At 42.2% G+C, this 22,747-nt stretch overlaps 1 protein-coding gene across 1 annotated transcript; it reads right to left on the bottom strand.

Annotated features, from left to right (window-relative positions):
- Positions 1 to 16,180: 16,180 nt before the first annotated feature.
- LOC146717161 (uncharacterized) lies at positions 16,181 to 20,735 on the bottom strand. Its single transcript, XM_085472429.1, has 4 exons — positions 20,663 to 20,735; positions 19,450 to 19,500; positions 19,094 to 19,189; positions 16,181 to 16,944 (listed from the first exon to the last, which is right to left on the bottom strand). Exons 1-4 carry the CDS (start codon positions 20,675 to 20,677, stop codon positions 16,627 to 16,629), a joined length of 480 nt encoding a protein of 159 aa, XP_085328555.1. The 5' UTR covers positions 20,678 to 20,735; the 3' UTR covers positions 16,181 to 16,626.
- Positions 20,736 to 22,747: the final 2,012 nt, after the last annotated feature.

The following is a 22,747-nucleotide window of genomic DNA, read 5'->3' as shown; positions in this document are numbered from 1 at the left end:
GATGTGGGAAACAGACTGCAACCATCCTGCTTCTTGCTCGTTTTCACACGTTGTATTTAACTCTGCTCTTTTGTCTCTTCTCTCTCTGCTTTGTGCAAATGATTTCCTATATACTGCATCTCTTTGTGGTATCACTCTTCCCTATAACAAAGGGCAGCGGTCGGTTGCTGCTTTAGCATATATATATATATATATATATATATATATATATATATATATGTATACACATACACATATACGTATACGTATATATATATATACACATACACATATACATATATATATATATATATATATATATATATATATATATATATATATATATATATATATATATATATCAGAAAGCCAGTGTTTCAGTGTTTTGTTGCTAAACAGAGACAGACAAAGAGTGTACAGTCAACCAGACAGCCAGTAGTGGGTAATGTGGGCTAAAAAGGTCAGCACAGCTGATGGCTTCATCCATCTAAAATGGCAGCTGACCTGCGAGAGTGGGTTCAGGGTCACTGTGGATGAGACTGGGATTTACAACAAGAACAGACGTTCAATGCAAGAATGCAGAACAGAGCGTTGATTTATTTTTGTTTCTTTCTGACGTTATTCCCCTAAGTTTGTGCTGTTTCATGAGGACAGCTTTTTCTGTTTCCGCTTTGTGTTTACATTTCATTAAGTTGACGACGTGTCCTAATACCTCTCGTTCATCTCATCTCCAGTGAGGAGTTGCAGCAGGCTTTGTGATAGCTCCATCCGTCTAATTTGGCAGCTGACCCCTGCACATTTGTGCTGAAAGAGGGAGGTGGGACACAGAAATGAGGAAACTCAGATGCAGATGAAAAGTCAACACAGGATGAATGAAATGGAAAAGAAACTTCACATCCTATTTTTGGATTAAAGCTCTAGGTCCTGTATCTCCATCATATCTACAACCTCCTCCCCACCACAGGCTCTCTGCTGATGCCTTTATCCATCTTACATGACAACCAGCCTGTGAGAATTGCTTTGGGGTCATGATGGTTTAAAGCTAGAGAGACAGAAATGAAGAAGGACACAGAGAAAGAGAACAACAAGAGATTGAGCTCATTGTTTCAGAACTGATGTTGAAGGATCTAATCAAAGATCACTACTGAAGTTATTACATCAGGACACTTTCAAAGGAGACCTACAGTGCTACGAAGGTCAACATGTTGCTTGTAATTTAAATAAGTCTAAGTTATCATAAGAACTATAGCAGCCATGTCCGTATGAGTGACCTGGCCATGCAATCATTGTCCTCTCATCACAAAAACATTCTTGGATTAAACATCTGCTCTACCTGTCTGTCAGAAAATTGCTTGTTTCCTCTTTGACTACATGGATTTCCTTTCACAGGTCTAACGCATTCTTGTTAGATTAACTGGTGATTCGACCTTTGTTGGCCATGTGATGGGATGGTGGTTTATCCAAAGTGTACCCCATCTCTGGCCACTGTCAGCAGGGATAGGGTAGAGCGCTCTGAGACTCTGAGTTGGATAATCAGTTAAAAAATGGATGAAACAGTGATATCCAACCACCTCATAATTCTTAATTAACTGTAACATTTAAGACAGTGTAACAGTGATTATGTTCCTTTATTATGTTATTCTTTGCTTATGAGCTGTGTGATAACAGCCTCGTGAATCATACAGCCACAGAGCAGCTGACCAACGAGGAGGACAAAGATGGCAAGGAGGGCAAGATAACGAACACCAAACTGGCTTTCATGCACCCGTTGCTGTGTTACTGAATAGGGATGTTCAATATTTCTTAGTCAAATAAATGAAGAAAAACATTTAGAGTAACCGACTAAAACTAAGAAAAACTCAGATATCAAGTTAAGTTTGAGGACCGTTAATTGCAAATGTCAAAAACTGTCTAAACAAAGGCATCTGGAACCATTGATCACACTGTTCAATAATAAATTGTGACTGAAAAGTTTGGTGCTGACAAATGGTAAATGACCTGTATTTGTATAGCACTTTTCTAGTCCCTAAGGACTCCAAAGCGCTTTACACAACCAGTCATTCACCCATTCACACACACATTCACACACTGGTGATGGCAGCTACATTGTAGCCACAGCCACCCTGGGGCGCACTGACAGAGGCGACAAACCAGCTACCCTTTGAGGAAATCTCATTTTCATCGCTTGTGAAAAAGAGTTTTTGCAGCCTTGAAAAAACAAAAACAAATAATAGGCCTAAGAAAAACTGAATTCTAACATTTCTCTACAACCATCTCTGGGTTGCAGCTCCATCTGGTGGCAGCTGGTTGCAAAATGTACAGGACACAAGAATGTTGGGTTTATCCAGAGTACCTGGGTAAACTACAAGTGAAACAAAAGTCAAAAGTATGCTAAAACAAAACTTTTGGAATAAAAGTAAATGTAGGTTGCTAAAACTGCAGTGTCCTCTCAGAAAACATTTTGTGCATAATGGAGGGACAATTGTTCAATTTGTGCTCAGCTTTTACATTTGTGACTAGAGACCTGACACATTAATAAAAATCCAGAGGTGGAGGAGAAGGTGTAGGCGTGGGCATGGTGGAACAATAGACTCCACTGTAACCACCCCAATCTAACACCATTGTAGAAATGTTATCATAGCCCTCCACTGTCTGTACAACCAAAGGACTCCATGAGAGACATGTTCAACCCAAGCTGCCGGATTTATTTCAATCATGTGCACTACTACTGGCATTTAAACTATTAAAGATTTAAAAATTCAACTAATTAAAGTGTCTGACCCGCTCTGTCATGCTGTGTCGTCACACAGAGACCATTTGTCTCAGTCAGTTTAACACGTTTGACCTGTGTGTGACTTGTTTAAGTCCCATTGCTGAGCTAAAGTTTTTGTTCCATCCATCACATCTTCATCCATTTTTAATTCAAACTGCCATGTCAGCAGAGTGAGTTGGTTGGAACCACAGCTACTTACAGAAGAGCTTTGACATGAGTGAAGAAATTCTTGTTGATGTTTCTGGTACTTAGTATGTAAACTTTACAGGTTCATACATAACACTGCTGATTTATGTTACCTCAGGATAAAGGAGGCAAGTTGATTTTTTTAGCAGTGTGTGAGGAGCAAAATAAGACTAACATATGAAATATTTACATCAGGTCTAATGAGGAGTTCAGCTGGAGTTGAAATGCTTCCAAACCTGACAAACTTTAAGGGGGAAAGAGTACAAACCTGCATCGCTGATGACACCAGGGAAACAGAGTCAGTAGATGACTCTGGAGCATGTGACTGCCAGCCCCATGGGGATGGATTTTCAACCTTTTTTTAACATCAAATGACTTGGCTCGCTTACACAAGACACCATATTCCCAGGCACAGCTAATTATCATTGCCTCAGAAAAATTCACATGTAGTCTTGTAAGATCATGCAACAGCAGCGGGAAAGAGGTCAGAAAGCATGAAATTGCAGAAAGAGAAAATATGATCAAAGGCGAATTTCACAATTACTCTGGATTTTCTAAACATGCGAGTGGATTCCCAGGCAATGTGCCCCATAGCACTCCAGCATGCCTTGTTATGTTGTTTGTTATTCCCACTGTGCAGCATTTAGAAGGAAACGTTAAAAAAATCTTTGGCTGAGGTCATTTGTGTCATCATCGTAAAGTCGTGAACTGTTCAAAGCGCTGCAAGATTTCTTTATTCATTGTTTTATGATAGCAAATACTGAAACTGAAGATAATTCCCAAAGTGGCAAAAAAGGCAGGAATCAGTTCTCTGTGTGTGTGTGTGTGTGTGTGTGTGTGTGTGTGTGTGTGTGTGTGTGTGTGTGTGTGTGTTATAATCCATTCTTAATCACATATGGTTTCACATAATCTGTGGGATAACACACACAGATGTTTCGATCCGTCCGCTCGGTTGTGTATGAAGGTCCAGCTTGCATCTTACAGTGAAAAAGTGTTTGCACCAGCTGATTCCCTGTTGTTTTGCATATTTGTCACATTTACATGTTTCAGATGATGAAACAAATTTGTATTTTGTATTTACTTTGATTATCTTTGTCTAATAAAACTTCAAATGATGATTTCATTGATTAAAGAGAGTGGGGAGAAAAGTTATCCAAACCTATCTGTTCCTGTGTGAAAAAATAATTGCCCCTCCTGTTAAATCATGAATTAACCACATTTTTTGGAAAGGTAAGTTCAGTTTCACTGACTCTCTGGGACTCTCCACCATGTGACCCTGGAACTGAAGAAGCTTCTCGGATGAGAGGTGATACGTCTTCAAGACACTTTTCTTTTCAAGCTCCTTAGATTCAGTTTAACTGAACATTCTCAGGCTTGATTACTGGCAAATCTGTTGAACCAAGAAATCAGTTAAATGCAACCTGTCTAACAAAGTGAAGCAGGCTAAAAGATCTCAACACATCACGCCACGATTTAAAGAATCACCTGAGAGTCACTGACATCTCTCAGTCTGGACAAGCTTACAAAGCCATTTCTAAGCCTTTGGGACTCCAGTGAACCAAGTTGAGAGCCATTATACACAAATGGAAAAAACAATGGTGAACCTTCCCAGGAGTGACCGGCCTACCAAAATTACTCCAAGAGCGCAGCGATGACTCATCTCGGAGGAACCCAGAACAACGTTGAAGAACCAAGGCTTCACGTGTCTCCGCTAAGGTCAGAGTTCATGAATAATCAGAAAGTGTCTGGGTTTAGGAGGCAATCTGTTTTTACTTTTACAGAGAGCCATGTAGGGTTTTTTTTCTCTTAATGAAATGATAAATAATAAATAAATAAGCACCTTAATTTAGATACTGCATTTTGTGCTTACTTATGTTATCTTTGTCTAATATTTATATTTGTTTGATGATCTGAAAAATTTAAAGTGTCACAAATATTTAAAAAAAAATTGGAAATCAGGAGGAGGGCAAACACTTTCACACTACAGCTATTTATTCACCTTTCAGTCACTTTAATTTTAAATCTGTGTAATTTTAATTCTGTGTATATACTGTATATTCTGTGTATTTATTATCTCACTCCTATTGCCTGTTTATGACCTGTCCTCATCTTCAACGCCATGCTGCTCTGTTGTATGTTAATTGCCCCTTGGGGATAAATAAAGTCTTTCTGATTCTGATTCTACTGTACATCCAGGTCACCTTTGAACAGTCTGCAGCTTGGCTCCTATTGGATGTGGTACATGCCTGCCTCTGTGGATCTGGTGCTTAGAGTCGGTTGCTCTTAGCCTTGTACAGTGCCAAACACACCACGCGTCCAACAATCAATGTGTGAGGACTCACAGTCTTTAGTGTAGTCAATCCAGGTGGTGCTCAGGTTGGTCTGTCATGAGAGCAGATCAATGCTGATCATGAAGGATCTCTACGTCTCAGCCTGTCAGGATGAGTGTGTGCTGTGATCAGCCACTTTGTTTCCATTGTAAATCAAACACAGCCCCCTGAAGAAACAATATGACGAAAATGAGGTTCATTGTTCCTATTCCTGATAATTTCTTGGTTATGTGTGTGTGCCCTCTCTCTAACTATTTTGCTGTGGTAATATTTCTTTTCATTTCTGTATGTGAACAGACTGCGCCAGCACCGAAGTCTGCAGAGAGCATTATAAGGTACAGTAAAAAGAGGGAAAGAAAGAAAGTGGAAGCAGTAAAGTCCCAGGAGAGCGCACTGGCTGGGAGGACATGACAGGCATCTTGGAGTAGCATCCTCAGTCCGTATGTTGCCTGTCAGGCGACAAAGCTTCGCCCTGTTGCACACACACCCTGGAGAACGGAGATTTATAACACAGCCGTTCTAAACATGGCTGGAAAACAGATACACATGCATGGAAAAGCACACGGAGAGGAGGGATTTACAACTGAAATGCTGTTAACATGGGGCCTGTTGAGGAACACATGCAAGAGCGGTTTTAAATCCTGAGTGCCGTCTTACGCTGAAGCCACGAGGTACAAATCTCACATGCTGCTCAGTAACATGCTTCACTCTGCACACGTTTTTTTTTCCGTAGGATGAAGTCACATGGTTTTGCATAACTGTTATTTCTCCTGAGGATTGAAGCAGACATGAGGAGGCTCTGCCAGTCATGACAGGATCCGTTTCCACACACCTTAGAGATATCCTTAATTGGAACATACGTCCCATGACACTCTGCTAAAGGCTGCTTCTCCATTTAGTTTTTAACCTTATTTTTTGCTCCACAGCTCGTTGCCCCAGTAACAGTTTACATGTGTTTATGCAAAGTATTAAGTTTTGCTGTTGACACATAAATGGGAATAAATCCATTAAGTCTATTGCATGTGTGTGCCATTGGAGTAGGGCTTTTGTAAATAAGGCAAATACACAATAGAAGCTGTGGAATATTATATAATACAAAGAATTATGTTGGTTAATTACAGACTCATTTCCCCACATGGTGGGTACCACTGGAGATGTCAAGGAACCCAGTGGGCACGAATCCAAAATAAGTGCCCACCTGAAGTCCCACGAGGATGAACTCGGTTGGTCCATTCAAATGAATCGTGGACATTTTTATGGTGCTTTGGATGCTGAAAAGCTTTGTGATGACTTTGACATGAGTCCTTTATTCTTGAAGTTCAGATGCAGTGTCATAATCACAGATCATCCAAGGACACAGAAAAGCCTTAAAGATGCCAAATGCTGATTACACCCCTCACATTAAGTTTTGGTCTCAGATATCTGACATTCTTTTGCATAGCGTTAACACTGCTGGTCTTCTGCAGCACAGGTGTTGGCTTGTTCTCAGCAGGGTGAGGATATCCAAAATCCCAAAGTGTTTGTAACTGGCTTGCACTGTGTGACCCTCACATCAGCAAGCAAATGAATGAATTTACTGAGGATGTTTGAAAGGTACAGCATTATAGCGGATACCTTCCTGTAGAGTTGCTGATCACTATAAATTACGTTGTGATGTCCTAGCATGTGCTTCTCTCAAATGTCCTTGTAAAGAACCCACGGCACACCCGACCACACGTTCGTGCTTTTCAGCATCCTTTATTAACTCACGCCCGGCCACAGTCCCACATTCATTAAGCTGGATAATGTGAGGGAAAGAACGTTATCTGCTCAGCAAAGGATCAAACACATGACTGTCTGAGGCATCGAAGATCAAATGACAAGTGACCAAGAGCCCCGAGTAGCAGTTTTTACTCATGAATACATTAGAAAGCAAAGAATCTGGAACTAACCTCATGTCTTGAAGGGTTCTGGTTAACTCCGGTAGATCAAATTCATCGTCAGTGATGACCTAGTCCCAACCTGAACCCGAGCTCTGTGAACCTGAGAAAATAAAAAAGGACTGATGATTTAAAATTCACAGTTACAGACCTGAGAAATGCTGGGAATCCGTTTAAAGTTTTATTGTGATTTCAGCATAAAAACCGAGAGGTCACCTCGAAATCAGCACATAGGAAGCACGGGGAATGAGTCAGTTTTTATTTTACACTGGTCTCCTTGTCTCGCTCAATAATATAACCAGTGGAATGCACAGAAAGTTTATTCTGTCTGGATTTCCAAGATGGCGGCGCGCACAGACGCAGCGGCTCACTGCTCCTCACGTTCGGTGTTTTGTTTTTTACTTTCTCTACGTGTATCTGTGTGGATGTGTGTGCTTTTTATCATTATACATCGAGTAGAGTCCACCTACAGTCGTCAGGACCTTTTGAGTTTGGGATTACGCTGTGCAAGGAGCATTACATCGGACTACCACCACTTTCACAGCATTCCGGAGGACATAATAAGAGCTCCAGGGTCTCCGTGGTTGGTTCTTCCCAGCGGCAAGACAAAGAGGAAACGTAAACAAAGGAGGCGAAAGCGTGGCTGCAGGGCGGGTCCACTAGCTCGGCTAAAGAAACAGCCATTTAAGCCACCGCTTCCGAGTATTTTCCTCTCCAACGTCAGGTCCATAACCAACAAAATCGACGAACTGAGATTACAAATTGCAGTCAATAAGTGTGTACGGGACAGCAGCATAATATTACTCACAGAGACTTGGCTGCAGCCATCAATTCCGGACTCGGCTATTGAGCTAGCAGGCCGCACGGTTCACCGTCACGACAGGAACGGCCACTCCGGTAAGATCAAAGGAGGGGGTTTATGCATCTACACCAATGACAGCTGGTGCAAAAACACAAAGACTGTAGACAGCCACTGTTCCCCGGATTTGGAATACTTGACTGTGAAGTGCAGACCCGTCTACATACCTCGCGAGTTTACTGTTGTCATGGTAACGGCCGTGTATGTACCACCCGATGCTAATGCTAACTCTGCCATGGAGGAGCTGCACAAGACAATAAGCAACCAGCAGAACTCCCATCCAAACGCAGTGCACATTATAGCTGGGGACTTCAACCATGCTGATTTAAGGTCAGTATTCCCCAGATTTGAACAGCATATTAAATGTGCAACGAGGGGGAAAAACACATTGGATAAAGCCTACAGCAACATCCAAAAAGGCTACAGAGCAACCCCTCTACCACATCTAGGTTTGTCAGACCACATGTCCATGCTGTTGATCCCTGCATACACTCCCATTAGGAGAAGAGCCCCCCCAGTCACAAAAACTGTGAAAACCTGGCCAGAAGGTGCATCACATCAGCTGCAGGACTGTTTTGAAAACACGGACTGGAGCGTGTTCGAACATCAGGACCTTGAAGAGCACACAACATCAGTGCTCTCATATATTAACTTCTGTGTCAACAGTGTCACTGTGGACAAACGTCTCCGGGTGTATTCCAACCAGAAACCCTGGATGACTAAAGAGGTCCAGGTCCTGCTGAAGCAACGTGACGCCGCTTTTAGATCCGGTGATGGTATGCAGTACAGTGCAGCCAGATCTCAGTTGAAAAGAGGCATCAGAGAGGCCAAGGCAGCGTACAAGAGAAGGATCGAAGACCACTTCACCACCAACAACTCACGACAGGTATGGCAGGGAGTTCAGCACTTAACCAACTACAAACCTGGCAATACCACGTTGACTGAGGGTAACGCGGAGCTTGCAGAGGAGCTGAACCACTTCTTCGCACGCTTTGAGGTGAAGGGACCAGAGGCAGCAGCAGCAAAAACATCGGACAGCAGCAGCCCAAGCCTCATAGTGCAGGAATATGAGGTGAGGCGCACACTGAGGGCAGTGAACCCCAGGAAGGCCACCGGACCAGATGGGGTAACCGCAAAGGTCCTAAAAGAGTGTGCAGACCAGCTGGCTGGGGTCTTCACTAAGATCTTCAACACTTCACTGTCCCAGTCCTGCATCCCGCCGTGCCTAAAGTCAGCCACAATTGTCCCACTGCCAAAGCGTACTAACATTAGCAGCCTCAACGACTACCGACCAGTTGCTCTAACACCTGTTATAATGAAGTGCTTTGAGAAACTGGTCCGACGTCACATCATGTCCTGCCTGCCACCCACACTCGACCCGCTCCAGTTTGCATACAGAGCTAACAGATCAACTGAAGATGCCATTGCTACAACGCTCCACACCACCATCTCTCACCTGGAAGTGCAGGGCCGTTACGCCAGGCTGCTCTTTGTTGACTTTAGCTCTGCTTTCAATACGATACTCCCGGACAGACTAATAGATAAACTGCTGGAAATTGGACTTCCTTCCACCACCTGCCGCTGGATCAGAGACTTCCTCTCAGACCGTGTACAGAGAGTTAGAGTGGGGCCTCATCTTTCCTCAGCCCTCAGCCTCAACACCGGCTCTCCACAAGGCTGTGTACTGAGTCCCCTACTGTACACTCTGTACACACATGACTGTGTTAGTTCCCACCCAGACAACACAGTCATCAAGTTTGCAGATGATACCACTGTGGTGGGGCTCATCTCAGGGGGAGATGAGACTGCATACAGAGCTGAAGTTCAGAGGCTGTCAGATTGGTGTGCAGACAACAACCTGGACCTCAATACCACCAAAACAAAAGAACTGGTAGTTGACTTCAGAAGGAGGAAGTCCGAGCTGCAGCCTGTCAGCATCAACGGGGAGTGCGTGGAAAGGGTCTCCAGTTTCAAGTTTCTGGGTGTGCACATAGACACAGACCTCCAATGGAGCTCTAACACCTCTGCGGTCTTAAAGAAGGCCCAACAGCGTCTCCACTTTCTGAGAATCCTCAGAAAAATGGACCTGAAGAAGGAGCTGCTGACCGTCTTCTACCGCTGCTCCATTGAAAGTGTGCTGACATATTGCATCGGTGTGTGGTTCTCCAGCTGCACCACAGCACACAGAAAGGCACTCCAGAGGGTCATCAACATGGCCCAAAAAATCATTGGACATCCTCTTCCCTCCCTGAAGGACCTGTACAGCACTCGCTGTCTCAAGAGGGCACGCAGCATCCTACGGGACTGCACACACCCAGGACACCGGGTGTTTAAGCTGCTGCCGTCTGGCAGGAGGTTCAGGCTGCTGAGGTCCCGAACAAATAGACTCAAGGACAGCTTTTACAACAGGGCAATAGCCCTGATCAATGTAAATAGCTGACCTGACTGGATACCTCCCTGGACTTTTTAGGGGGAGGTAACAATGTTTAAAACGATAACAATAATATTTATATTTATAACAAGGTGCAATAATAATTAATGTGCAATAATAACAGTGTGCAATACACATACACTTATTCTTCTTTTTTATACTAAGTTAATATACTGTGTTGTGTTGTTTGTTACGTTGTGATGTGTCATATCGTGTCGTGTTGTGTTATATGTAATGCTGACGTAGGACAGTTTTTCCAATTTCATTGTACTACTGTACTATGTATGACTGTGCAATGACAATAAAGAGTTATCTTATCTTATCTTATCTTATCTATAAGAAGTATTCTTAGGACTGGACTGAGAAGATATTTTGAAACTTTTTGTGAAGCTTCAGATTTGTTGGATACAACATCCTTGCCCTGTTTTGTTATGCTGTCCAGATAACTTGTGTTCTTTAATAGCATGTTTCCCACATATCATTCCACATATGACATATTTTAGGGAAACCTGAGAAGCAAAGAACAGTCAAACAACAGAGCATAATGACCTTGGGAGATGCTAGCATTACAGTCAGTACACTGATGGATACATATGCATGTCATGCTCTAAATACAAAGGCTTCTCTCTGCGGAGAACAATTCTCATTGGACCTCATTCAAATGCACAATCTGGTAATAAGGAAGACAAATGAACACTGAAATACAAATCTTTAAACAGAATAATAATAATAATGAAAGAGGATCCTGCTCAGTTATTATCATTATTATTAATAAATAATCATTAAATTTAAATAAGTTATTTATAGAGGAGAACATATTAAAATAAAGAACTTAATAACTCAGGTACTTTAATGTATCTTTTTTTTTAAGAGTAGCTGAATCTCTCTCTCTCTCTACACATACACATATACATATACACATATACACATACACATACACACATATACACATATATATATACACAACAACAACAACAACAACACCCAGCACGCCCCTGCGGGCGGTTTATCCTTCAAGCTCGGGTCCTCTACTAGAGGCCTGGGAGCTTGAGGGTCCTGCGCAGTATCTTAGCTGTTCCCAGGACTGCGCTCTTCTGGACAGAGATCTCCGATGTTGTTCCCGGGATCTGCTGGAGCCACTCGCCTAGCTTGGGAGTCACCGCACCTAGTGCTCCGATTACCACGGGGACCACCGTTACCTTCTCCCTCCACATCCTCTCGAGCTCTTCTCTGAGCCCTTGGTATTTCTCCAGCTTCTCGTGTTCCTTCTTCCTGATATTGCTGTCATTCGGAACCGCTACATCGTTCACTACGGCCGTCTTCTTCTGTTTGTCTACCACCACTATGTCCGGTTGGTTAGCCACCATCATTTTGTCCGTCTGTATCTGGAAGTCCCACAGGATCTTAGCTCGGTCATTCTCCACCACCCTTGGGGGCATCTCCCATTTTGACCTCGGGACTTCCAGGTTATACTCGGCACAGATGTTCCTGTACACTATGCCGGCCACTTGGTTATGGCGTTCCATGTATGCCTTGCCTGCTAGCATCTTGCACCCTGCTGTTATGTGCTGGATTGTCTCTGGGGCATCTTTACACAGCCTGCACCTGGGGTCTTGCCTGGTGTGATAGACCCCAGCCTCTATGGATCTTGTACTCAGAGCTTGTTCCTGTGCTGCCATGATTAGTGCCTCTGTGCTGTCTTTCAGTCCAGCTTTGTCCAGCCACTGGTAGGATTTCTGGATATCAGCCACCTCCTCTATCTGCCAGTGGTACATACCGTGCAGGGGCCTGTCCTTCCATGATGGTTCCTCGTCTCCCTCCTCTTTCTTGGGTTTCTGCTACCTGAGGTATTCACTGAGCACTCGGTCAGTTGGGGCCATCTTCCCAATGTATTCTTGGATGTTCGTTGTCTCATCCTGGACTGTGGTGCTGACACTCACCAGTCCCCGGCCCCCTTCCTTCCGCTTAGCGTACAGCCTCAGGGTGCTGGACTTGGGGTGAAACCCTCCATGCATGGTAAGGAGTTTTCTTGTCTTTATGTCAGTGGCTTCTATCTCCTCCTTTGGCCAGCCTATTACCCCAGCAGGGTACCTGATCACGGGCAGGGCGTAGGTGTTGATGGCCCGGATCTTGTTCTTACCATTCAGCTGACTCCTCAGGACTTGCCTGACCCTCTGCAGATACTTGGTGGTTACAGCTTTCCTAGCAGCCTCTTCATGGTTCCTCCCATTCGCCTGCGGGATCCCCAGGTACTTGTAACTGTCCTCTATGTCTGCAATGTTGCCTTCTGGTAGTTCAATCCCCTCAGTTCTGACTGCCTTCCCTCTCTTTGTTACCATCCGACTACACTTCTCCAGTCCGAACGACATTCCAATGTCATTGCTGTATAGCCTGGTAGTGTGGATCAGTGAATCGATGTCTCGTTCACTCTTGGCATACAGCTTGATGTCATCCATGTACAGGAGGTGGCTGACAACTGCTCCGTTCCATAGCCAGTATCCGTAGCCAGTCTTGTCAATGATCTCACTGAGGGGGTTCAGGCCTATGCAGAACAGCAGTGGGGACAGAGCATCTCCTTGGTAGATCCCGCACTTGATGGTGACTTGTGCTATGGGCTTGGAGTTGGCCTCTAGTGTTGTACGCCACATCCCCATTGAGTTCCTGATGAAGGCTCTTAGGGTCCCATTGATCTTGTACAATTCTAGGCATTCCAGTATCCAGCTGTGGGGCATTGGGCCTTTGGGTCATAGGCCTTCTTGTAATCAATCCAGGCAGTGCACAGGTTGGTCAGTCTGGTCTTGCAGTCTCGACTGACTGTTCTGTCTACCAGTAGCTGGTGTTTTGCGCCTCTGGTATTCTTGCCAATTCCTTTCTGTGTCCCGCTCATGTATTGACCCATGTGCCTGTTCATCTTAGCCGATATGATGCCTGACAGGAGCTTCCATGTAGTACTGAGGCAGGTTATTGGTCGGTAGTTGGAGGGGACCGGTCACTTCTTGGGGTCCTTGGGGATCAGGACCGTTCGACCTTCGGTTAGCCATTCCGGGTGTCTCTCGTTAACTAGCAGCTGGTTCATTTGTGCTGCCAGACGCTCGTGGAGTGCAGTCAGCTTCTTCAGCCAGTAGGCGTGAACCATGTCGGGCCCTGGTGCTGTCCAACTCTTCATACTGGAGACCCTTTCTTGGATATCTGCCACTGTGATGGTTACTGGACCCTGTTCAGGGAGGTCACTGTGGTCTGCCCTCCGATCCTCTAGCCACTGAGCATTGCCGTTATGGGTTGCGTCCTTCTCCCATATGCTCTTCCAGTATTGCTCCGTCTCCAGCCTTGGTGGTGCTGTTCTCTTATTGTTCCCTTGCCACTGAGAGTACACCTTTGCTGGTTCTGTGGAGAACAGCTGGTTTATTCTCCTGCCTTCTATCTCTCTGGTGTACCTCCTCAAGCGGCTGGCCAAGGCTGTGAGTCTTTGCTTGGCAGTTTCCAAGGCCTCAGGTATGGACAGCTTGCTGTATTTCTTAGGCATTGTAATTGAAGTGCTTTTCCTCCCTGGGCGCCCGAGTCTTGCTAAAAAGTCTTAAACCCTAAAATATGCAACATGAGCATCAATGAGCTGTCAGAGTTGTATTTGTTATCCTTCTACTGTGATTCAGGCCGCTCCAAGCATTAAGTCTGCTCAAATAAAATTAGATGGATGTACTAATTTGACTACTTACTCTAATAATAATAATAATATGTGAGATTAAATGAACAGGGTCATAAATTTAATTACACTCGCCTTTACTGAAGAACTGAGCCTTCAGAAATAAATCCCATTAAACATAAAATATTTTTCAAACCTGGGAACCTTCGACCTTCTTCGTTTATAAATGCAGAGTACTGTTGCAGTCCACAGTAACTGTGAACAAATTGTGAAAATGAAGCGAATCAGAAAAAATATCACCAACAAAAAACCTTCAATTTAAATCCAGAGAAACACCCAAAGCTACAAACAGTAGTGAAAGTGAAAGAAACCAAAAAGTAATGCAGCTTACATTCCTCTTATGCTGTGCAGGCTTCAGGCAGAGCGCACACCATTTCTGATGCGCACACACACACACACACACACACAGGGTCTAATATTGGAGTTATTAATTGAGAAAATGACTTTGACGCTGGTTTGACAGTAGTGCAGAACAGAGCAGAAGGCAGACCTAATCACTCCGGCCCTAAATGGATTCATTATGAGGACCAGCCTGACATGCTGCTACAGCTGCTACTGCAATGCAGAAGGAAAGGCAGGGTGGGGGTGACTGGGGCCTAATCCAGCACAATGACACCTATAAAATCGACTTTTACTTCCTGACAGGGCATTACACTGAGCTAAGAGTCTTGTAGAAAGACAGCAAATACAGTATTTAGGTTTGAACTCTGGGACTCAAACAGGTTTTCTTGGCTTTGCCTTTTGTTTAGATGACAACGTTTCTTCAATCAGCATGATTGACCTGCAGCACATGTCAGGACACTGAGCTACTATTGATCATATCATTTTGATATTCATGCAGGGGTACATAACACCTAACAAATAAAAGAGCTTTCCGATTTTGATGCTAAAGTTGCAAAAATTGACAACCTGCTTATTATGTGGAGATGTTCGACACTCCTCGGTGGAAAGAATGCACTGAAGGAGAACACAGTGAAAAAAAGCAAATCCTCGAGGAATGAAACATAAAAAGGATTTTGTGCAGCAAAGATATTGATTCTCTGCTTCCTTGTTGATCATCTCACAACCCTGAAGATTATGTCCTCTGGGTTGGGAACCAATTACCTCTGCTCATGAGATATAGTTTTTTTTTAGTAAAGTATAAAATAAAAACTCTTTCATGAGTGACTCTTCCAATCAGGGGCAGAATTTGATGACAGCATTTTTTTTATTTTATTGTGGATTGTTAAAATTGCTTGGGGTTAAGATGTGCATGGCGTATAAGGTGGTGGAATAAAAACCAGTAGCTGTTCTAAAAACTAAAACTGACGTTTACTTAAAAATTTTGAGGCAACACTTTTACACTTAAAAATATTTAGTAGATTGGAAACCAGTCAAATCTGTTCAATATACTTGATCAATTGAATAACTAAAGCTTAAACATATTAAGTTGAAATTAATAATTGTAGTTGTTACACAAACGTGAAAAAATTGAGTAAATAACACTGACATGCTTGGTCAGTGTAACTGAAATATACAGGGTGGGCCATTTATATGGATACACCATAATAACATGCACTGTAAAACCTAATAAGTTCACAGAACTCAAAAATTGTTGTGTAACAGATTACACAACAATTTTTTAGTGATGTTTTTAAAAGTTTTAAGTTTAACTACAATAAAAATTATAGTTGCAGTTGCCTTAAATTACCTCAATGTTAACTCATAAATGTTGATATTCCTCAACTTATAATTAGGGAGTAATAAACTCAAAATGTTCAATTTTTTCAACTTAATTAAGGTGGGAAATACACTCAAAATATTTTACATATTGCAACTCATACGATGTGGGAAATAAACTCAAACTTTTTCATATTTTCTAACTTATAATATGGGAAATAACACTTAAAATCTTCAATATTTTTTAAAATACTGTGGGAAATACACTTACAAATAATTCTAAACTGTTTACCCAGTAAATTATAATCAGCTAAAAGTGTTAGAAAACATGAAAGTAACAACACTAACAATTTAACAACTTTTTATTAAACACAATGTGCTTTTAAAAAGGCACAAACAACAGAGCTCACTCATAAAAAAGTGCTTCATAAATAAAACAAGAGAAAAAGACTCCAAGGGTCTCCATCTCAATTCTAAAATTCAATAACATTTTCAGTATTAACAGCAATTGCAGCTATTAGAACATTGATGCATTTAACACTTACTGTACCTTGACAGCTGCAGCTCACTTTCTTTTTTAAAAATACATAAAAAAAACAGTACTGGTTTCCACTGCTGTACTTATAGGGAACAAACATCAAGGCAGTGCATTTACGTATTAGGCAACAGAATAGTGAACTGAACAGTCATTCATCTTAAATGTGAGGTAGAAGAGGCAAATGATTAGGAAAAAAACAAACAAAAAAGCTTCCTCAATACTCAGCTTAACAAGTAGTCCATTCTGAGTGATTCACTCATTGAACAAATCATTCTTCAGCATCAGTAGACGCCCTTTCAGTGGTTTGTTGTCCTCAAGGCACATCACAACCTTTTGGATAAATGTGAATGTAAGCTCAAGTTTCTTTGGGTATTGTAGGTCTAATGCATAGATGTACCCAAAGAGCAGGAGAAATGACTCAGCCAGATTTGTGGGACCATTCACAAGTATTTCATCCTCAACGACAATGCAGATGCTTTCGGGACTGAAGAGGGCCGAATCAGTAGTGTCATCCGTGACAACTGTCAGCAGAGCCACAGGAGTGTCAGTGAGGTCTGGACCATCTGCTGACTGCAAAACAAAAATAATACAAGAATGAGTTCAGCCCCACAAGGACACAAATCATGCTATTGATTAGAGGTGTGAATCTTCATAAGTCGCACGTTTCTTTTAGGATTATAATGTCAACGATTTAATTTGATATTGCGATACATCATGATGCATTACAATAATCTTAATTTGGGTTTGGTTTCAAAACATATGTGTAAATAAATGTTTTCAATAATAAATATATGCCAAGATATTTGTTTTTGTTATTTACCAAACATTTCTCTGACCACAACATGGCACCTCCAAAAAAATAGAACACTTGAATTTTAAAAAGGGAGATAGTTTTTATCTGCAGATTTTTTTTGTATAATAATCTTTCAACTATTTTCATGTTTTCTGGTTTATGCGTAACAATCTTCTTGCAATCTTATTCAACAATAGTTGATATATGGGAGAAAACAAGTCAGATGAGGACTGTGTTGAACATCCTTCCTGATATACAGTGGGGCAAAAAAGTATTTAGTCAGCCACCGATTGTGCAAGTTCCCCCACCTAAAATGATGACAGAGGTCAGTAATTTGCACCAGAGGTACACTTTAACTGTGAGAGACAGAATGTGAAAAAAAAATCCATGAATCCACATGGTAGGATTTGTAAAGAATTTATTCGTAAATCAGGGTGGAAAATAAGTATTTGGTCAATAACAAAAATACAACTCAATACTTTGTAACATAACCTTTGTTGGCAATAACAGAGGTCAAACGTTTACTATAGGTCTTTACCAGGTTTGCACACACAGTAGCTGGTATTTTGGCCCATTCCTCCATGCAGATCTTCTCGAGAGCAGTGATGTTTTGGGGCTGTTGCCGAGCAACACGGACTTTCAACTCCCGCCACAGATTTTCTATGGGGTTGAGGTCTGGAGACTGGCTAGGCCACTCCAGGACTTTCAAATGCTTCTTACGGAGCCACTCCTTTGTTGCCCGGGCGGTGTGTTTTGGATCATTGTCATGTTGGAAGACCCAGCCTCGTTTCATCTTCAAAGTTCTCACTGATGGAAGGAGGTTTTGGCTCAAAATCTCACGATACATGGCCCCATTCATTCTGTCCTTAACAAGGATCAGTCGTCCTGTCCCCTTGGCAGAAAAACAGCCCCATAACATGATGTTTCCACCCCCATGCTTCACAGTAGGTATGGTGTTCTTGGGATGCAACTCAGTATTCTTCTTCCTCCAAACACGACGAGTTGAGTTTATACCAAAAAGTTCTACTTTGGTTTCATCTGACCACATGACAGTCTCCCAATCCTCTGCTGTATCATCCATGTGCTCTCTGGCAAACTTCAGACGGGCCTGGACATGCACTGGCTTCAGCAGCGGAACACGTCTGGCACTGCGGGATTTGATTCCCTGCCGTTGTAGTGTGTTACTGATGGTGACCTTTGTTACTTTGGTCCCAGCTCTCTGCAGGTCATTCACCAGGTCCCCCTGTGTGGTTCTGGGATCTTTGCTCCCCGTTCTCATGATCATTTTGATCCCACGGGATGAGATCTTGCGTGGAGCCCCAGATCGAGGGAGATTATCAGTGGTCTTGTATGTCTTCCATTTTCTGATGATTGCTCCCACAGTTGATTTTTGCACACCAAGCTGCTTGCCTATTGTAGATTCACTCTTCCCAGTCTGGTGCAGGTCTACAATACTTTTCCTGGTGTCCTTTGAAAGCTCTTTGGTCTTGGCCATGGCGGAGTTTGGAGTCTGACTGTTTGAGGCTGTGGACAGGTCTCTTTTATACAGATGATGAGTTCAAACAGGTGCCATTCATACAGGTAACGAGTGGGGGACAGAAAAGCTTCTTACAGAAGACGTTACAGGTCTGTGTGAGCCAGAGATTTTCCTTGTTTGAGGTGACCAAATACTTATTTTCCACCCTAATTTACGAATAAATTCTTTACAAATCCTACCATGTGAATTCATGGATTTTTTTTTCACATTCTGTCTCTCACAGTTGAAGTGTACCTCTGGTGCAAATTACTGACCTCTGTCATTTTTTTAAGTGGGGGAACTTGCACAATCGGTGGCTGACTAAATACTTTTTTGCCCCACTGTACACCCTGGTTCTCCTTGAGTTCTGAGCAATGTCATATGGTTGATGCTGAGGCCAGTACACTTACATCACAAGTCCTGAATAACGTGGAGGCATCTTCACGCAGGTACACAGGAAGTGCACGAAGGACGAGGGCCCGTCTTGTATTTACATCATGCTGTTCCTAGATGAACACACAATATCTATTAGAATAGTATTTACACAAATGCAGAGTAAAAACAAAGTGTTGGATAGCCATGTTCTGATTGTCATTGTTATAGATCAGGGGTGTCCAAACTTTTTGTGTAACGGGCTAAACCTGTCAATCTAGAAGGGTAACCCAAAAAAAATCTAAAAATTTTGAATAATTCAAGGCAAAATTCTCTAGTTTCTTTGTATTTATTTTTTATTTAAATTGGGACACAAATTATAAAACTCACCCACTGACAACTGGTGAAATGTTGACTCTCTGTAGCGCTCTTTGCAGTCTGATATCTGTAAACAATATGTGCACAAAGACGACTTATTAATGTTCAAAAACATTTCTTGCACAGCACACACACACAAGTAGTCAGCTGATCTCATCTGATGCAGATCTGCTCCTTGATCAAGTGACATTTGTCCGGATTTTTGGCACGAGTGACGTCGAATCAGCACCGCAGCTGGATGGCCCGATTTACATACCCAGCGCAGCTGATACTCACCACAATAATTTACTAAGATTATATGCACTCCTGTTATTAAGTCCAGTTCAGTCTGTTAATGTTAACCGTTTCAAACTAATGTTGATAGGTGTGTTGCTAAGCTTAATAACTTAAATAACAAACTTGAAATTTACCCGTCCTATTTTCCCTTTTATTGTTTTTTCTCTGTGCTGTAAATCTTCTGTCTAAGAAGAAATCTGAGGCTGCTGTTCTGAAAATAAGCTACCAAAGCTTTTTCTGAATGAATCAATAAAGATCCATTTATGGAAAGCTGTGATGAAAGCAGTTTTGTCTTTAATTATATTCAACAATATAACATATTCGACCACTTTTAAGTGATTTTGTGATCTTTAATACACTTTAATACACTAAAGTTAAGGTTATTTACCTAATTTCTAGTAAGTAGCCCTCAGTGAAAAAAGTTTGGACACCCCAGCCTTACAGGTTAGGGAGTATTTGTGATCCGCACAGTCTGCATCAATGATTCTTTCTTAGCCTGGGAGCAGAGCGCGGCTCTTTATTTTCATTTCATTTCAATTTATCTAGCAAAGATCGATAGGGTCTGGCTTAAAGGTGTCAAGGAGGCGCCTCAGTCTGGCTGGTTGAGCCTTGTCGAATTAGCGCGAACAATTTAGCTGAACTTCGTTCGTAGCACCGAGTTCGACCAGTGTATAATGTTAGGCTGAATCAGGCGATGCATTTTTCCGCAAGCCTTGACTTGTAGAGCTCGCTTAGTGGAATACCCCTCTAAACTGTTAAAAGGATTTCGAGATTATCTCACAACCACACATTTGAGACTACGAAAAAATACAAACGTGTCTAATTACCATCATGATAACACACTCATGTTGTTTATTATTGTTCGCTTCATGCTAGCACACACACACACACAGCTCAACAGCGTAAACTACTGACTGTGTAACACGGACACTTATTGAAATAAGTATACTCACAATACGCACGTACATTACCGGCGAATACGACAACCAGTGGAAAGTTTTAGTAGAAAGTTCAAATGCATGGAGCTAGAACTACCACCGTCAACTTCCCGGGCAAGAATACAATGCATTATGGGAAATGTTGTCCCCCACGGAAAACCGCCAAAACGTTACATCATTCTAATTTGAAATAACATTACGTATTTGTCACATTAGAAAACTTCTAAAATTACAATTACTTGGATTCGAATTCATTTATAACAAACATTCACTGTGCACAAAGTACGAATATATTTCCAGTAAAAAATAAAAAAGAATGTTTATCGAAATTAAATTTAAACAAAACAAAAACACGTTAGACTTACCAAATTTAGGGCAGTTGATGAAAAAAAATAAGGTGGTGGTCGTGGTGGGTTGAAGTTGGGGACTCTTAATCCACACGGGCTGGCCAAAACTTCCCCGTATCAAGGTAAATTCAAGATGGCTGACTAAGCTTTCCTGAGGGAGCGACAAGACTCCACCCACCAGAACGTCACTAATATATGCTTCTTAAACTTTTTGAGCGTTCCAAAAAATTTAGCTAAAAAATATTGAGCCCTATTCAATTAAAGCTGCATAAAAGCCAACAGAGCTCAATACTTTATAGTTTGCTCAACTACAAAACGACATTTGAGTGTTATGAGCTTATTAGTTATGAGCTAGAACAACTGTTAGGGATTACACTGTGGGAATGGTTGGTGATATTAAAGTCCTGTTTGTGGCACATTAGTATATGTGAGGGGGCAAACTCCTCAAGATGGGTGGTGACCATGGTGGCCATTTAGAAGTCGGCCATCTTGGATACAACCTTTGTTTTTTCAATAGGAAGAGGGCCATGTGACACATCAAACTTATTGGTAGCAGTCTCCTGGAAAGTGGATTGGTCATCGTGGGCCAGTTGAATGGCCCCCAAGTTCTCCCGATCTGACCCCCTTAGAAGGCAATTGTCTATGGTGTGAAGATATGAGACGTGCAGCACCTGAAACTACAGATACTGGATGCCTGTGCTGGCATTTCTCCTGCGGTGTTGCTATCAGTGTGTGAAGAGTGGGAGAAGAGGGTTGCATTGACAATCCAACACAATGGGCAGCACATTGAACACATTTTATAAGTGGTCAGAAATGTGTAAATAACTCATGAAAGAATAAAGTTACCTTTGAAACCAAGCACACCATTGTTTTTCTTGTGACATTACCAATAAGTTTAATGTGTCACATGGCCCTCTTCCTATTGAAAAAACAAAAGTTGTAATCAGGATGGCCGACTTCTAAATGGCCACCATGGTCACCACCCATCTTGAGGAGTTTGGCCCCTCACATATACTAATGTGCCACAAACAGGACTTTAATATTACCAACCATTCCCATTTTATTACGGTGTATAAATGGCCCACCCTGTAGATGGTCAGTTAATCCAAAATTTTGTTCCATTTTCTTAATATTGTAAACTGAATGCAATATAATCAAAATTGTACTTAATATTAAACATGGTAAATGGCCTGTATTTGTATAGTGCTTTACTTAGTCCCTATGGACCCCAAAGCACTTTACACTACATTCAGTCATCCACACACTGGTGATGGCAGCTACATTGCAGTCACAGCCACCCTGGGGCGCACTGACTGGCCCTCTGACCACCACCAGTAGGCAACCAGTAGCAACCAAGACTGTTGGTGCCGGGGCTTGAACCAGCAACCTTCCGATTACAAGACAAACTGCCAACTCTTGAGCCACGATCGCCCCCTAACATTCAAACATGAATGTTATTGTATTTCACTGGTAGTTTAAGTCTACAAAACCAAACAAACTAATATGTAGTTGTGTGTTTCATAATACATGTGATAGGTTTGTAGCTTGAACCCATCCGCTGGAACGTTGAAGACAATATAATTACACTGCAAAAGAAGACACAAGTAGGCAAAGTTCTTCATGTTTCTCGTGCACGGGAGAGACCGGACAGGCGCCGTTCCTTCGCTTGACCCCAGTTGCTCTCGTTCGTTCTCCCGTAACACTGTTCTTTTATTGAGGTTACATGAATATGCATAGGTTCATTAACATATGA

This window comes from Copadichromis virginalis, linkage group LG2, assembly GCF_057382275.1.
Source record: "Copadichromis virginalis isolate Kocher_CV1m ecotype Utaka linkage group LG2, C_Virginalis_male_GT1.1, whole genome shotgun sequence".
In the NCBI taxonomy this organism is placed as follows: domain Eukaryota; kingdom Metazoa; phylum Chordata; class Actinopteri; order Cichliformes; family Cichlidae; genus Copadichromis; species Copadichromis virginalis.
The sequence above is the reverse complement of the archived record's forward strand: the minus strand, read 5'-3'. Positions and strand labels throughout refer to the sequence as shown.